Source organism: Caloenas nicobarica, chromosome Z, assembly GCF_036013445.1.
Source record: "Caloenas nicobarica isolate bCalNic1 chromosome Z, bCalNic1.hap1, whole genome shotgun sequence".
In the NCBI taxonomy this organism is placed as follows: Eukaryota; Metazoa; Chordata; class Aves; order Columbiformes; family Columbidae; genus Caloenas; species Caloenas nicobarica.
The window spans coordinates 84,953,006-84,970,928 of NC_088284.1; the positions used below are offsets into that span (position 1 = coordinate 84,953,006).

Sequence of the window (17,923 nt, forward strand, 5' to 3'; positions counted from 1 at the left end):
ACTGCATTTTTGACTGCATTTTAGTGACTTTGGTGCCCTTGTCACCTGTGTTTTTTGCAGCAGAAGCAACATGGTGCTGCCTTCTACAGCTGATGCTGCTGGCAGCTGGCAATGCTTTTCCTTTGCCAGTGTCAGAGAGACGCCTCGCTGGTGGCAAAGAGCGGGCAGGGCGCAGGCAGAGCACAGGCAGGGCGCAGGCAGAGCACAGGCAGGGCACCGGCAGAGCGCAGGAAGAGCACAGGCAGGGTGCAGGCAGGGCACCGGCAGGGTGCAGGCAGAGCACAGGCAGGGTGCCGGCAGGGTGCCGGCGGGGCACCAGCAGAGCACAGGCAGGGTGCAGGCAGGGCGCAGGCAGAGCACAGGCAGGGCGCAGGCAGGGCGCAGGCAGAGCGCAGGCAGAGCACAGGCAGGGCACAGGCAGAGCACAGGCAGGGTGCAGGCAGAGCACCGGCAGGGCACAGACAGAGCACAGGCAGGGGTGCAGGCAGAGCACAGGCAGAGCACAGGCAGGGCGCAGGCAGAGCACAGGCAGGGCACTGGCAGAGCGCAGGAAGAGCACAGGCAGGGTGCAGGCAGGGCACCGGCAGGGTGCAGGCAGAGCACAGGCAGGGTGCCGGCAGGGTGCTGGCGGGGCACCAGCAGAGCACAGGCAGGGTGCAGGCAGGGCGCAGGCAGAGCGCAGGCAGAGCACAGGCAGGGTGCAGGCAGGGCGCAGGCAGAGCGCAGGCAGAGCACAGGCAGGGCACAGGCAGAGCACAGGCAGGGTGCAGGCAGAGCACCGGCAGGGCACAGAGAGCACAGGCAGGGGTGCAGGCAGAGCACCGGCAGGGCACAGACAGAGCACAGGCAGGGGTGCAGGCAGAGCACAGGCAGAGCACAGGCAGGGCGCAGGCAGAGCACAGGCAGAGCATAGGTGGGGCGCAGGCAGAGCGCAGGCAGGGCGGCTTGGTGCCTGCATTGCTTGCTCAGCAGCTGGGTCCAGCCATGAACCCCAGACCAACCAGCATTGGCGCAAATGGCATCTGTTGGCGTTGAGGACCCCACAGTCACCCACTTTGGCCAGGAGAAGAGGCTGAGGTGGCTCCTGCCAGGATGCCAGGGTGCCACATTTGGTGTTGGGCCTTGTTGTGCTGGGGAAAGTGCAAACACACCAGAGCATGAAACACTGCCAGACACACCTCGTCCTTCAACATGTGTGTTGGGCTCTGCAGGTGCTGGGGTGAGGCACAAGGAAAAGGCGGCAAAGCAGCCGTGTGGTCCCACAGGGCGGCCACGTTTTTTGATGGAAAAATCACATTGGAGCATTTTTGGTCAACCCAATACTTTCCTGGGCCAAGATGAAGTATTTCCAGCACAGTATTAGAGCTTTTCCTGTGTTTCATGCTACGTGTGAGTTGTACTTCCATATCTCATTCTGTCCTCTGGACTGAAGTCGCTGGAGGACACTCTCCATAAAGTAATCCATATATTTACTGTTTACTGAACTACCTGGCACATCAGCTAAGCTACACACCTGGCGACCTTACAGGAGATGCTCTCTGCCCACCAGGCAGCAGGGAAGAAGATGGGACTTGGAAACAGGAACTTGGTCCTGCTGCTTCACAGGGCAGATGAAAAATGCAATTTTGTCTTAAAGTGATTTCAGATGAGGTGTTTCAGGTTCTTTCAACTAAAGAGAATAAAATATTTCCATCTTGACAATTAAAGATATTTTGATGGAAAAATACCAAAACCCAAGTATGTCAACATTTCCACAGCTTCACTTTTTCTATCACAGAAACCAGGTAAAATGCCTGATTTCAGCTTTTCATCTTATTCCAGGATAAAAATAACATTATTGAAATATCAGAAAAATCACACTTGGGTTGTCAATCCGGACTTTGTCGAGCCCTAATTAAGATGTTAAAATCTAGGGTGTAAATATTTTTCCTGTGAGAAACAGAAAACTGCTGATGACATTAGCAATGATCCTTAAGCTGGAAATGTCTCTATCTCAGATTAATTCCAGATGCAGATCATAAATATTGATTCTTGTGAGATGGAAGATTTCAGCATGGGTTTAATGTCTCTGCAATACAGACTGGTGGAAGGTGGTGCTTATCCAGCAAGCCAAATAACTGATTGCCAATCGCTCTGCTCTTCCCACTGCTGGTTGCACTGGTGGCCTCGACTATGCTGGCTGTGCTGATGCGTGGGGCTGCCCTGCCCTGGAGGTGTCTGTCACACAGCGGGGACGGTGAGATGGTGACACTGAGCTTCGGCAGCCCTTGGTCCCCACCTCGCCGGGGGCTCTTGGCTCCTTGGTTGGATGTGCTGAAGTCCTGGCTGGCGACGGGACCTACATGGCGATGGGACCTGCCAGCGCATTGCTGGTGTTTGGGATGGGTGTTGGTAAAGGGTTTCATGGCTGGCTTGTGGCCGGCAGGATTCACACTCAGGCAGATTTGCCCAGCTTCTGGGCTTCTCCTCCACCTCTCACTGCTCCCAAAAGCCCTCTGGATGTCACTGCTGTCCTTTGCAAAGCGTCTGGAAACCCACTCCTCTTCTGCCTGGTGTCCTGGCCTTGGTCCCTCTGGCTGCTGCCAGGCCACCTGCTTGCCCTCCCGTGCCGGGTGGGAGACACAGAGCTCCTGAACCACCAGTGCCATCCCAGCCCGGTGGGTCGTGGCAGGGACCAGGGAATCAGTGGCCCCCCAGGACAGGCTTGCGTGGCTGCTGGGACCCTCTGTGTGTCCCCGCCTCGGCCCTCAGGGGCAGCATCCCCCAGCTGCAGGGCTGGCAGGAGGAGGAGGAGGAAGGGGGCTGTCCTGCCCTGTTCCTCACCTGCTGCTGGAGATGCTCTGAGCCATGCTGGTACCAATGAGGCCTCTTTGGGTCGGTGGCCAGCAAGCCGGTGTCACAGCCTGGTGTCCCCAGGTGCAGCAGCCCCGCTGCCAGCAGGACGGTACGACAGAGCAGCAGTGGCCACACCATCCGTGGGTGCTCTCCAGTTGGAGCCATGGTGGTGGAGGCTGGTGATGGGGTTGTCACCGCAGCTTTCCTCCAATGCTGCGGCCATGCCGGATGTTGCCGCAGGAGGCTGCTGGCTGTCCTGCCTGGTACAGGCAGGGAGCTGCCTGCACACCAGTGCACTCGTGGGCTGCTGAAACTGAACTTTCTGTGGACAGCAGGGTCTTCTGGCCAGATCTTGCAGGTCTTAGCCCTGGTGAAAGATCACAGAATCACAGAATGTTAGGGATTGGAAGGGACCTCGAAAGATCACCTAGTCCAATCCCCCCGCCAGAGCAGGAACACCCAGATGAGGTTACACAGGAAGGCGTCCAGGCAGGTTTGAATGTCTGCAGAGAAGGAGACTCCACAATCTCCCTGGGCAGCCTGTTCCAGGCTCTGGCACCCTCACTGGGAAGAAGTTTCTTTTCAGATTTAAGTGGAACCTCTTGTGTTCCAGTTTGAAACCATTACTCCTTGTCCTATCATTGGTTGTCACCAAGAAGAGCCTGGCTCCATCCTCGTGACACTCACTCTTTATATATTTATGAACATTAATGAGGTCACCCCTCAGTCTCCTCCAAGCTCAAGAGCCTCAGCTCCCTCAGCCTTTCCTCACACGGGAGATGCTCCACTCCCTCCATCATCTTCGTGGCCCTGCGCTGGACTCTCTCCAGCAGTTCCCTGTCCTTCTGGAACTGAGGGGCCCAGAACTGGACACAATATTCCAGATGAGGTCTCACCAGGGCAGAGTAGAGGGGCAGGAGAATCTCTCTGACCTACTGACCACCCCCTTCTAATACACCCCAGGTTGCTGTTGGCCTTCTTGGCTACAAGGGCACAGTGCTGCCTCTTGTCAGCAGCTCCTCCATCCCCAGGGCAACTCCCTGGCCCAAGGAAAGCTTTGGACTTAAAGAGTGACCTGGAGAACAAAGAGTGTGTAGAACCACCTGTCCTCCTTGGAGCTGCCTCTGAGAGGTTGTTCCTTTTGTTAACTGCTAAATATTTGCTAAATAGGTGTGAAGCTGCAGCGAAGGGTTGAAATGTGCTGGATTTTCATTTCTTGAAGAGCGAGGAGTTGGAGGCCAGCCACCTCTCTTCATAGACATCCCTGTTTTCAGGAGCATCTGTGGCTCCACAGTAAAATACTGCCAATGCTCTTGTTTTCACCTTGCAGCTCCTGGTGTTTGTTTTTGTTGTTGTTGTAGCTCAAATGTCTGGAGTGCTGTTACAGCAAGAGGAGTTTGTAATTCTTCACAAACTGATATTAGCTTTCTAGTCCTCTTGGTTGCTAAGACAGGCTAGAAGATAGCTTCTGGGTGTATGCAAAAATCCAAACACTGGAAAAGAAAAAAAAAGAAAAAGTGTTTTATTTGAGCATCTTGTGATAACTCTTTTGCTCCCACAGTTTTTGTAGTGTGCAGTACTGAACAGCTAGCTCTGCATTTGTGGGAACAGGGATCCCTTGGACCACAAACTTTTTGAGCTGCTGATCCTCTTGATCATCTCACACCTTCAGCAGCACAGTGATTACTGTAGACGGTCTCACAGAGCCTGCTGTGCTGCTCTTATTAGAAGTATTGCTGTGCTGCAGAAAGGAAACAACAATAAAGGGAATATGTTGCTTCTGCATGCGTTAAGAGCACTGATCAAACCACATGAGATCCCATTTCAGACATAATGTGCATTGGAGGGCAAAATTAGATTGAGAAGTAAATGGAGCCTAAAATTTCCATAGCTTTATTCGTCAGAAAGCTGTTTCATAGTGTGGTTTAATTCTCCTAGTTCTTTCATTCATTGCATGTAGTGTGCTGGCTGGAGTACACTTTAGAAATAATGGAATGAAAAAAAAAATCTTTAATTTGGTAGTGGTTGTGAGGTGTGTAAGGGCTGTTCAGACCTCAGATGCGAGGGGATATGAAATGCAGAAGTATGTTATACACAGCAGCAAAAGAGCCAGACTGCCCCTTTCTGCATTTTAGCAGGAAGTGGTGTTTTGTTTAAGGACTCTTTTTTTGTTTGCTGGTTTGTTTTCTTTTGTTTTCTTTTGCATTTATTTAAGTTCTGCATTTCTTTAAGTTCTGAACTATTTGAAGTTTGTTTTATTATTTCTGTTTTAAAGTAAAGTTTCTTTTCATTGCTGCTTGTAAAACACACTGCATGATGAACTGCACTTGTCTGAAAAATCATATTTTCTAGGCTAAGATCTGCCATGGTAGTAAGCCCATTATTTTTGTGTGAGGTTTCTTTTCTCTTCGCTTTTAACACGTCTGTTTGACAGGAGGAGGCTAACTGGTCTCTCAGATAAGTAGACACATGGGGTTTTTTGCCTTTGAAGGCAACACTTGATGTCATTTCCAAACTAAGGCAGATTGCTGAGCAGAGCACTTGATGTGCAGTGAATCCCTTTTGAAAGAGTGAAAACTGCAGATGGGGATAATTGGCACCTGTGGTCTGACCGGAGCTGGGGGAAGCCGGTGTCCGTTGGTCCCATGGACACCTCTGCACGTCCGTCCTTCCAGGCCTTTCCCCACTCAGGTTTCTTTCCACAGCCCCTGGAAGCTGCTTGTCTTGCCTCATGCTGCTTCATCAATTCCCACACGCTAATTGTCTGCAGTGCTGCCTCTTCCCTCTTGCATCATGAGCTGTTGAAATGCAAATGGTGAGATGTGCCAATTTGGGCTGTTTTCAGCAAGGCCTCAATCCCCTCCTTGCTGTCACTTGGAACAGGGGATGCCAGTTTTCACCTTTACACTTCATCTCTGTATGAAGGTGTGCCCAGACCTGAAACATCTCTGGCAACCTCAGTGTTAAGAACACTGAGGTCCTGGCTTCGAGGTCTCCACCAGCAGACCCTTCCAGCTGGGGCCAGGACCAGCCGCCTTCCCCTACTCCCAAAACCCAGGGTCTGGGAAGGTGCTTCTCCTCCATGCTGGCAGAGAGACCGAGCCCTGGACCAGGAGCCGGCGGGGGCTTTGCCGTGCTCAGGCTGGCAGGTCCTCATGCTCCCATAGTCCTTTTTGGCTACTCGGGAGGATAACCCCATCTTGGGCTGAGCACACGGGGGTCCAGCCTCCCTGGGCTGAGGCAGAGCCCTGCAGTCCCCACTGCTGCCGAATAAGAATACGCATTCTTAGTTGTACTCAGAATGAAAGACTGGAGGCAGGGAATGGATTTTCCTGTCTTGAAAAAATATTCAGGTTTTTAACTTTTTTTTCAGATCTATTTTCTGGTTTGAAAAAATCCAAATAAGGTTTAACAACTGAAAGTACTAAACAAGGCAAAAACTGCCCAGAGCAGTGTGCACCTATTGTTTTTATTTGGACCACTTTTTGTATCTGCTGTCAGTAGTTTACATTTTATGTAGAGGAGTCATTCCAGTCTTGAAAAAGGGAAGTCTTTTTTTTTTTTTAAGAGTTATGGAAAATCAGATGTTCTAGTACCTTTGAAGCTTTTCCTAGAAGCTTTTGGAGTTAAAATGCCCAACTGAACAGCCTCTCTACTTGCATAAACTCCAGGTTTCCACAGTTCAAATGGTTTTTGGCATTTCTATCTCTTAATGAAAATATTTTATTTAAAAAGGTCTTGTCTGGCTCTGGCAGAAAGGTGAACCTGAAGGCTGTGCTCTGCTGTGTGCTGCCCACAGCCCTGATCCCAAGCCATGCAGCTGGGCATGCTGGCCCCTGCTTGCTTTGCTTTCCTCTTCTTTCTTCTTCCTCTGATTTTGAGCAGAAGAAAATGATGCGATGACAACAATCCCACATTGCCAATGCTGAGTCGAGAGAACTGGAAGCCCTGGTTAAAGCCTACAGTGTCTTTCAGTGAGGGGCAGCGTCAGTGAGGGTACACACACCTGTGATGGAGCCAAGTGGTGCTGGGGGACGGTGAGACCCCCAGCCAGGACCCTGCTTTGTGCTGCACTTGGCTCCTGCACCGGGCCTGCTGTGTGCACCCCCAGCATGGACACCACAGCTTGGCCACCTCAGGAAGCCGTGTGCTTGCCTAGTGCTGCTGGGCTGGGTATTTCTGCAGTGATACGGCACCAGAGCACACTTTTCCCGTGTCTCTCCATGCGCGAGCAAAGTCTGTGGTGGTGCTGGCAGTACCATGGCCCTAGCCATGGATGGGGTGTACCAGCAGCTGCCCGTTCATACCTCCTGTGGGAGTGACTTTTCTCCTTAGTGACAGAGAGGTGCTCACAGGTTTTGAGCCTGCAGGAGCCGTGCAGGGTCAAGTGCCCATGTGGACTTGCAGGCTGTGCCAGGCAGAGCCCAGAGGACCCTCTCCTGCGGGTGCTGCTCCAGCTGCAGCACAATCCCAAAGCTGCTCCGGCCCTGCTGCTCCTCTGCTGTTCTCCAGGCAGGTGTAGGAGGGGAAGGACCCCACAGAAAGAATTTAATGGATGTGTTGATAAAATGCCTCCAGACCCCTGCATGTCCTCCCACAAGGTTTCATCCTTCTCATGCTCACCTCCATCTGCCCTCCATTCCTCTTGGTGCCTCCTTCACAGATGCAGTGCCAGCAATGGATAGTTGTCCTCTCTGCAGTCAGTGTTGTGCACCTGGAGTGTAGTGGGACCCTCTCCCTCTCTCTGCCGCCATGCCCACGCTGCCCACATCCCTCCACACATGTGGCTGCACACCTGAGACACAACCACGCCGTGCCTGCTGCACTGCCCGTGCTGAGCTGGATGAAGAGAGATCTTGCGAGGCGTGAAGGTTTCACTTAGCAGGACACAGGGAAAGGTTAAATTATGCTGATGCATTTTTGTATAATACATGGCCAATTGTTGACCATACAAGAATTAGGGCAGGGGTGGGTTCTGCCGGAGACATTGTCCACTTATGGTATTTTTTCCCGGACTCCACGCAGATGTCTCTTCCAATACTTTGTGTGTGTGTTAAATGAGGAGTCAAACCAGGGAATTCTAACCTTGCTTGTGTTATGGGTGGGGAAAGACCCAGGTAGACTTTGAAGATCAAGGTGGATGACAGTGCAGCTCAGCTCAAGTGTGCAGACAAAGCTTTCTCATAGTAGCAACCCTAAAAACCCAGCAAAGCTGGACTGTTGAGTTGTTCATAATGTGCAAAAACTCCATGGCTGCAAGGAAGATGCACAGGAGTTTTACAGAGCAGCAGCCGAAAGAGGTTGTCCAGAAGACATGAGAGTGAGGGCAAAGGACTCTGCAGTTCCTGGAGTCTTGCTTAGAATTTACAGAGAAAACAGACTGGAATATTCATCTCTACTTTTCCACTGCATTTTTTCTCTACCAGAAAGTAACATTCTTCCTTCCTTTTTCTTTTCCCTGCCATGCCTCTATATCAAAAGTATAGTTGTGTCAATGGGAAGAGTAGCAGACGCACCTGCTATGAAGGGCAGCCCTGGGCTCCTTCAGACATCTGCCACTGCCTTGCAGAGGAGGAGGAAAATAGGCCCACATCTGCAACCCCTGTTTCAGTGCAGTGTGCTTAATCTGAATTTTATGGCTTTGATGGCAGATTACTGTGCTGCTGTCACAAGCCCTTGCAGCCCCAGTCACGGTGGACACTGCGCATTTCAATACCTCCTCCACTAATCTTTCCCCCACTGATCCCATTCCCTGGCTGCTAATTTCACGCAGGCACTTAAACATGATGGATAATTGTGTTCTGCTTATCAATGTTTAATTTAAGGGCTGTTCCATCTGACCTGGATGCCCTCTGCAAGAGCTATGCCTCATTATTGATTTCATGGTCACACCTGTGACATTACCTGCTTTGTAGGAAGTAGACTTTGACATTCCTGTGAGGCTTTGGCAGCCAGAGCTAATTGTCAGAAGAATAATCGAGTCAGCAAAATCATTACAGGTGAGCTGTGTGTTACCACTGTTTTATCTGCCTCTAATTAGGTGCAGGAGAAGTAACTCATTGCAGTAAGCATCCCGCACTAGGTTTGATGTCCGCAAATAGAGCCAGATAAGCACAGGAGGGAAGTTATTCACCAGCAGCGGTGTTTCGATGTCGGGGTCCTCTGTCGGCACTGACTCCTCTCCTGGCATAACGGGGCGAGATGCAATCCCATGGTCATCGGTGGGATGCATTGAGGAGATGCATCAATGAGTTGCGTTGGCGGGATGCAAAGTCTGAGCTGTATTCGGGCAGGACTGAATGCCGGAGCCATGTCCAGTTTCTCTGAATCCAAAGCAGTAATGATGGAGATGCTGTGCTGCTGCGGTGCTGAGTGTGGAGCAGTGTTTTGTACACAACAAAACCAGATACTTTCCAGACATGCTCGTCTCTGGTTTGGGGTGCTTCACTGCCCTGTGCCTCTGCCCTGGGCAGACCCTGGGTGTGACATGTGTGTCCCAAGGCAGCGGGGGAGCTGGAGCTGGGTGATGGAGCTTGTCAGGTGCTTTTCTTGCTAATAGGGTTGTGCATTTGGCCAAAATATTTTCTTCAGGTTAATGATTGAAACAACAGGGTTAGCATTATCACAGTCTTCCCTGGGGAAGGGAAGAGCTTTTCTAAGCAGGAGCCGGAATTTTGAGAAGAAAAGTCAATTCTGGTAAGAGGTTTGACTGAAACAGGCTGGAAATTTGGGTTTGCTTCCCAGAGATGAAGTGGCTTCCAAAACACCACCTCTACCACTCTTTTTTTTGCTTTTGTTTTTCTTTTTCTGGTGTGAAGCAATGCATCCCTGTCTGTAAGGCACCGCTCTCTCACTGCTGGGGCAGCCTGTGCCTGGCATGGCGGGGACGCTGCCAAAGCCCATCGATAGAGTGATGCATGCTGACTCCCAGGGACAGGGTGATGGTTCCTGTGGACCTGGCAGCAGAGCAGCACCAGTGCAGGGCCCTTTCTCTGCCACCAGCGTTTGTGGGCACTTGGAGGTGGTGCCATGTGCCAGGTCCAGGAGCTGGAGCTCCCATCGCACTGTGGGATCTGAGACCATGTGAGGCCGTTTCTGAGGGAGTGCAGCCGAAAGCCAAGTCCAATCCATCCCACTTGGCTGCCTTTTGGAAGGGTTTTCCTGTTCTGCTGGTGCACTGTTGTGACACAGCATCCCCATGTGAAACATCAGGATTCCTGGCACATGTGGACGCAGGGCTGCTGGAAGCATCTGCCCCACTCCTCAGCAGTCCCATGGGCAGGTCACATTGTGCCCCTGTGGTGGCATCCCTTCATCTCCACTTCGCTTTGCATAAACCTACATTGTAAAAAATTGTTTTCTGTAAAGACTCGCAGAGTCAGGTGAAGCAGCAGCCTCTGCAAGGGAGCTGGGGGGGCTTTGGGCAGGGGTGGAGAGGGGGTGTGTGTGTGAGATGCACCCTAGGGAGCCGCTGGTCTTTGCTGGTGGAGCACCCTGATGCTGGGCATGATGTGGGGTGCATGCTGCCTTGGGTGGCCATTTCAGACGGGCTGACACCTTGCGGTGATGCTGGCAATGGGAGCGGGGACCTGCCAGCACTGCCAGGCTGGCTGACCCGGTGCTGCCAACCTGTTGTGTTGACCCTTTGGATCGGAGGGATCACCCGTTAACCCTGCACAGCCGACCACTGACCACGCTCCAAGCTGACAGCAGTTTCACGTCTGCGGTACGTGCGGGGCAGCGGGTGGGGGTTCGGTTTCCCTCGGTGCTGCTCGTCTTGGAGGGGAGAATCACTGACCCCACCATGGCAGTGGCTGGTTCTGAGGCAGCAGCAAAGGGGCTCAGTGAGCCCCCTCCCCACCACCTGGACCCCTGCATTTTCTAATGTATCCTTTGCAGTAATTAATTACCTCTCCAGTGGGTTCATTTCTTTCACACTGTTACCGGCAATCAGTTAGATAAAGGGAAAAAAAACATGTTGGTGCCCTGTGGTATTGAAAGTGAAGGGTTTTCACACTGTCAGGGTAATGAATTCTGCAAGGGTTTGAAGCACCTGAGCTTGGGGAAGTCCTCGTGTCATGTGTCTGGGAATGACAACCCCCAGTGGTTAATTACTGCCATGGATGAGAGCTGAGCTGATAGCAAAATGAGATAATTTCATTAGTAGTTAAATCTGAAGTTAATTGGATTCAAGTTTACACACAGTAGTATACAAAGAAACACTTGGAAACACTCTTTGCCCCCTTTTGATTTTTTTCTTTAAAGGTAGGTGAACCAAAGAATGTTTCCAAACCACTCCCTCATTTTTTTCCACCATGGTTTGGAGCCAGGAGCATCCCTTGCTGGCACACACAGCTGTTTGCCCAGCCGGACTGGGCAGCCTGTGCTGGAGCAGGGGCATTTGCTGGTGCCCGAGCGCTGCTTGCCATGTCTGCTCGGGGAGGTTGCCGACCTCTACTGCAGCTGGCTGCAAAATAATTTCTTTTATGGAAGAAAATTACTTCTTTGCACTTTTTTTTTTTAAATTATAATTTGCTTTCAGTGTGAGCACGCTGCCAGCTCCTGGTGAATGGAGAGACGGACATTTATTGCGTATCTTGTGTGTGCAGAGCCAAGCACTTTGACACGTGGCTGTGCCCTCCAGCCCCGCCGTGCCAGTTGATATTGTTGTTATTCGGCATCATCATATTTTGTTTTTTGGAGTAATGCAGGATAAATTCTGACAGAGATATGCCTAAAACTGAAATTGATGTGCAACCTTTCCTCTCTGTGAGAGCTTGTGATGACTGTGTGAATGCAGGAGTGGCTGTAACAGAGGCGCTGGCTCGGCTCCCTGATGCCAACCGGGTGCTGGTGCTGCCCACCCCTTCGCTGTCCAGCCGCACGGTCCCAAGCCCCAGCCCCTCTCCGGGTGGGCCTTTCTGTCACGGTGTTGGGTGTTCCCAGTCAGATGTGCTCCCTCTCAGTGCAGGCAGCCCACAGGCCTGTGCAGGGAGGCTCTGCAATGCGGGTTCTGCACTGGGGAGCCCCGGAGCCGCAACTGAACCCTGCGGCACTGGCAGTGCCATGACAGCGGTGACTGCACATGGTCTTGTTGGGGCTCTGCAGAGAACTGGGGCTCCAGGCTGAGCGCTTTCCTTGGAGCAGAACGGGGTGTCGCAACCCTTGCAGTATTTCAGTGATGGTGCTGTGCAGACGCTCTGTCTTGCAAAGTGCTTCAGCTGCTCAGAGCCTGGCAGAGGCCTGGGTCTGTGGCACGGACAGGTGTGAGCTCCCATGGGGACACACAATGCCCATGCCTATGCTGTCCCCACCTTTTTTTTTGTCCAAACACAACTTGTGGTGTTAATACGATTTTTATCCTGTCTCCATCAGACTAGTCTCTGACTTAGTTGCAGTCTTGGTGAATGGTGGCACGAGCAGCACGGCATGCTTATACAGTGGCAGCCCATTTTCTCAGCATCACACATGGCAGCTGGATGCTCTCCTGAGCCTCCAGAATATGTTGACTCCAGCTGAAAGCTCCAAATCCTCACCTTCTGGCCTTTGCAGCCTATGCCTGGGGTATCCCAGGTGCTGCTGAGGGTGAGGGGATGGAGCTTCACTCCTGTGGTGTGGTGGGAAGCATCTGTGGCAAGGTCACCTATGGAGGAGATAGAGCTTGATCCGGATCTGGCTGTGATGGGGAAAGGGATGTGCTTCCCATTCTGAGAAGGACATTGCCAATCTCACCACATCCTGCCTGAAGAACATGCGCCTATTCTGCCTTCAGTAACACAAGCATGGTGTATGGTGTGTGTTTTGAATGCACCTCCCTCACACAGGTCACCTAGACCCTCTGCCCTAAGGTCCCCTCTCCTTTGGGAGCTGGACGAGTGATGGGTCTGAGCTGCCTTGCTGGTGCACCCCTTGGAGATGCTCTCCAGTGATGTGGAGGAGCTTGGTGAGGTGGCCTAGAGGAGGTGGTGGGGCGAAGGAGAAGGCAGAGTCTTCTTCTCCCGCTGCGTCTTCCAAGCTCAATGGGCACAAGAGCTACCATGTGTCCCCCCTGTCACCAAGGCATGCCAGCTGCAGGCCAGCAGATACTGCTGAAGGTACCAGCACTTCTGGGGCTACCAGACTCCCCATGGGGATGCCACTCCAGGCAAGACCCAGTGAGGTATTTGGGTAGGTGAAGCTTTAGGCAGCAGCCTCATAGCATTGGCAGAAGTTGTTCTTGGAAAGTCCTGCTGAGCTCTGCTCTAGTTGAGCATGCCTGTAGGCTGGAGCTGGCCTGTCCTGCACAACACCAGCCCAGTGGGCCAAGCAGCGAGTCAGCTCTGCCTGCAGTTGCTTGTACCCCATCTCCAACTTTAGCAATCCGGAATAACCTTAAAAAAGCCCAGACCAAAGATGATCAGGAAAAAGTGTGTCCTGAAGGACCTTTGTCTGTCTCCGTGGCCCACTGCTGAAATACAGATGTTCATTTCCTCTTGGCTGCTTTGCCTGAAAGAGCAGGGTGGGAACACCCTGGGGCAGAGTCTGCTTCTCTGCCTGTCTTTGTGCCAAGGTTATTAGTGTTTGTCTGAAATCAATAATTTCAGTGCAATTGAAGCTTGCCAATACTGGGGGAGAATGCCATAGAGGACAGTAATACTCCACTCTTTTTGGGGGGAAGCACATTCCATGCAATTAAGAGGATGAGGTGGGGCTGCAGCACGTTCAGTTGTGTCCTTTGCCAGCCCCCCTTGGCCACCTCCCAGCTCCTGCCCCTGTCCTGGCTGTGGTGACCCTGCTGTGAAGATTTGTCAGCAGATGCCAGAACAGTGAATTTAGAAATGAAATGTGGTGGAAAGCAGACCAGATCTGAAGAACAGACCATGAGTTGTGTTGTCTTCACTTAGGGAGGAGCTGAGGTCTTGCTTTTCTTGGTGTCTTCAGTGGTGGCTACATTGCTCAGTGCCCTTGACAGTGATCCTAACCATGCTGGGTGTGACAGTAGCTTTGGGAAAAGTGAAAAATGTTTTAATATTTCAATACATTGAAATAAGTTGTAGGGCAATGGTGCTTTTTTTAATAGCTATTGGAAAGTGAGGAGTGGGGCACAGTCAGTGTGGGATAGGTCAGGATGGGGATGTCGCCCACCGTCCTAGCACCTTCAGGAGGCGTGGCATTAGGCCAGTCCATGGTGACACCACACTGTCGAGGAAGGGAAGAGTTGTGATGTCCCTTCTGGGGTCTGTGGAGGGCTCCTGGATGGTGGTACCAGCACAGATGTCAGATCGTGAGATGCTTTTCTGCATTAGAGACAACCCTTAGTCGGGTGCTCCCTGCCAGTGCTGCAGGTCAGCTTTGCTCTGCAACCAAATTTAAGTAGATCACAGATACTTTTGCTTTCCCCAGGCTGTTAAGGTGTCATAATCAGAGTTTAATTTTGTGCCAGAGAGAAGGAAGCAGACGAGGGGAGAACATTTTAATCTAAAAGAGCCATTTTCTGCCTGCATTGAATAATTAGAATTCATGATGCCCTTCCATAAGGGATCTGGCTTCCCCGTAGAACTGGAGAGCAAATTAATCAATTGTTTTGAACCTTAAATTCTTTCAGGATGTGGATGCACCATAAATATTCTGTAGGAAGGGCCTGAGAGGAACGGCGCGCATCCCGATTTGTGGATGCGGAGCACCGAGGAAAGTGGGGCACGTGCTGAGAGATCACTGCAGCGTTCCAACTCCGACCCCTTTGCCTGGCGGGGTGGTGGGGAAAGTGGCCTTCGTGGCCGTGACCCGGGGGTGGTGAGCAGCAATTTGCAATAACTCACATTCCTGTCTCCTGACTCATCAGATGAGGACTCATTTCTTCGATGATAACAAAAAAAGAAAGATTTTAAAATTTTATTTTTAGGTCTGTTTGAAATTAAGTCATGGCTCAAAATCTCTGCCAAGCAAAATTCAAAAAATGGTTTTGGCTCATGGGAAAACCTTTAGTTTCAACCTCTCCAAGCTCTAGAGACTTGAGAAAAACACTGTCATAAAATCAAATGCCTCTGGAAAACAATTTGAACATGAGAATCTGTGCATTTCTTCTTGTCAGTGGTGCTAAAGTCAACAAAGTCACGTAACTTTTCTTGTTGATCTGACATGCCATATTTTGATGAAGGGACCTGCACTCATAGTGATTTTTTTCTGGATAACGAGCTGTTTTGGGCCAACAATGTCTTGGAGCCAGCTGGAGCCGGGGTGGTTGCTGCCGTGCAGGAATCAGAGGGGCAGGGACCACCCCTGGGGGGCTGTAGATCCCTGCAGCCGGGGTCCCTTTCTCTCCCGAAACACATGCTTTGTGTCTGAGAGCCCAATGCTGCATGCTGCTGCTGCCCCCGAGCCTGCAGTGTGGCCAGAGGGGCCAGCCCTGCCAGGAGGGTCCCCTCGCTCCCCCGGCCTCTGACGGAGCCACTTGGCAGGATGGCAGAGCTGCTGGCGTGGTGGATCGAGCAGATCCCCGCAGCAGAGCTGTAGCCAGGGCAGTGTGGTGCTCTCCAGGAGGCGATGGAAGCGCTTGTGTCCTGCTGCAGACCCGTCTGTGGTGTCCCAGGGTAGGTGCTATCATGCACCTGAGGGCTCTTGGGAAGCAACTTATCTTTGTATAAGTGATCTGCCCAAGGATGCCGTGGGAGTGCAGAAGACCATAGGTGGGTTCCAGTGTTCCCTCTGTGGTGAGGGATGGATCCTTCCTGGTGGGATCAGAGGAGCATTCCTTTCTCCTGTCAGACCACCTGTGGCCACAGCAGACAGTGATTTACCTGAACTCCTGCCACAACAGCCTACGGGGACGGGGTCTGTCCTGGGGCCCCCACGCAGGAGAAGGGTCCGGGCAGGTCTGGGACATCACTTTCAAGCTGTGCTGTTTGCATCTCCCGTCTTGGCTCCGCAGCAGCGACGTGTCCCCGGGAGCTGCATCCGGGAGGGGGTGAAGAGAGGTGACCCTGGTCCAGGGGCAGAGGGAAATGAGGGAGGTGCCATTGCTGGCTTTCTGCGGGGTTATTTCCATGTAAGACCTGTGGGTACTTGAATAAAAAGAGGTGTTTCTGCCATCTAAGTAAAGAGTGCTACATCAGGCTGTCTGTGAATCTGATCCCTTCTTCTGGCACCCCAGCAAACTATATTTTAAACTGACTTCATGTCTTAATTTCCAGTGTTGGTTCCTTTCTTGTAAGTGGCTTTAATAAGAGATAGAAACAATGTCCCACTTTCTATTTAGATCTCTGCAAACCATCAGCCAATGCACTGTGATTTTCTGGAGAGTTTTCTGGGAAAGTGTCATTAAGATCAGTGTTATTTCACATTTCACTGTTTCTGACTTTACAAATCTGAGCTTTGGAGGAACCTGGGAATAGGGATGAGCAGCCAGAGTTCAGGCGGGTGCGTTCTCCTCCCTGCAGAGCTCTGCTCTTCCCCTTCCTGTCTCTCACTTCATTGGAGCTTTGTGGCAGCTCATAGAGAAAGAAAACTGTCCCTCCCCTCCCTGCCAGCCTGGAAATCCCACGGTGGTCCTCGCAAAGCGGCGATGACAAATGCATGGCTGTGTTCCGGGCGCTCGGGGAGATGTGAACCCGTGTCCGCTCGTCGTGATGCTCACGCGGTGATTTGTTGGTTTGATTCCTCAGGTCGTGAGCTGGCGAGCACAACCCTCCCAGGATACCCCCCGCACGTCCCCCCGGCCGGACAGGGCAGCTACTCTGCTCCAGCGCTGACAGGAATGGTGCCTGGTGAGTCTTCGAAACAAGGAGGGGGAAAAATAAAATAAAAGGAAAGGAAAAAGACAGCATTTCATGAGGAAAGCATAGTGCTTGGAGGCTGCGTGAAGGCCGCAGCGCTGGTAGGAGGGGTGGGGGGGCCCTGGGACCAGGCACAGCATGGAGGTGACATAGCCTGGAGACAGCCAGGGCATGTCCCTCACACCGGGATGCGACAGGGCCGCAGCCTCTGCCCATGCAGCTGGGGGATCCCCTGTTTTGGGCTGTGCCAGGCTCTGCCCGTGTGACACTGGCTTTGCTCCAGCCCGCCTGTTTTCTCCAGGTACTGTGTCCCTCCTGCCATGTCCCGTGGGGAGGTCACTGGCCCTTGGGGCTGGACACATCCTGACCTCAACGTTCCTCTGTGAAAAACTGTGCCCACCCAGCTGACTCCTGGGGGACAGCGAGGTGTCCTCAGGATGCTGTATTTCTGTAATTTCCTTCCCTTTTTGGAGTGTCGCGGTGAGAAATGGCGGGTGGTATGGATAGTACTTTCTGTGTGGCCAGTGGGAGCGGAAGGTGCTGGTCATGAGGGAAAATGGTGTTCTGAGGCCCAAATACCTATGATAAAAGTTATGAATCTGGCCCATAAGTATTGTATGATTTTAAAAGTGTTGATAACTTGAAGATTCTCTTTCTTTCTCCTATTGCTTTCCAAGCCCATAAGGCTCTTTGAGCCAGCTCTTTGGACTCAGGAGGGTCAGAGGGTTACTGAGGAAAAACCCTTTAAAGTAGAATTTTGTGTGTAATCACATGGCTCTGGGAGGTGGTGAATTAGAAAAAAATGCTTGTAATAGGAAGTGTGAGTTGGTGACAGTAATTTGATATCCAGGCTCTTTTGGGGTAAATCTTTGTCACCAGCTTTATGTTTTGCAAATTGCATTTTATGAGATTGCTAAGGATACTTCTATGATTCTAAGGAGTTAAGAAAAAAATCAGCCATTTAATGTATGTATTAGAGTTAGAAACTAGCTACGGACGTTAGATCATAGTTTGTGTAGAAAGCAATTTCTACCCACAAAATGTAATGTCCGAAAGAGCTGCTGTGAGGGTACCAGATGCAGTGTGTGTGGAGTGAGGATGAAAGGTGAACACCTGAAAGCAAGTCTTGTTTGAAAAGAGCATGACGTTTTGTCCTTTCGTCCTGCTGTTTCTCATGGACACACACATGTGGACACTGCTATCGGTACGCGCCAGGCCTGCCTGGCTGCCGTGGCACAGCCATGGCATCAGGTGAAGATTTGAACTCACATCAGCTCTCCAGCTCGACCTCAAGTTGTAATTGCAATGTAAGGCCTGGAGCAGCAGGGGTCAGTCGT

At 51.6% G+C, this 17,923-nt stretch overlaps 1 protein-coding gene across 1 annotated transcript in view; it reads left to right on the top strand.

Moving 5' to 3' along the window:
- The window catches only part of PAX5 (paired box 5), a 105,392-nt gene extending 88,398 nt beyond the window's left edge, over positions 1 to 16,994 (top strand). Inside the window, exons 9-10 of the mRNA XM_065656974.1 lie at positions 16,476 to 16,577; positions 16,888 to 16,994. Coding sequence (XP_065513046.1) covers positions 16,476 to 16,577; positions 16,888 to 16,994 — 209 coding nt within the window. The remainder of the gene's footprint in view (positions 1 to 16,475; positions 16,578 to 16,887) is intronic.
- Positions 16,995 to 17,923: the final 929 nt, after the last annotated feature.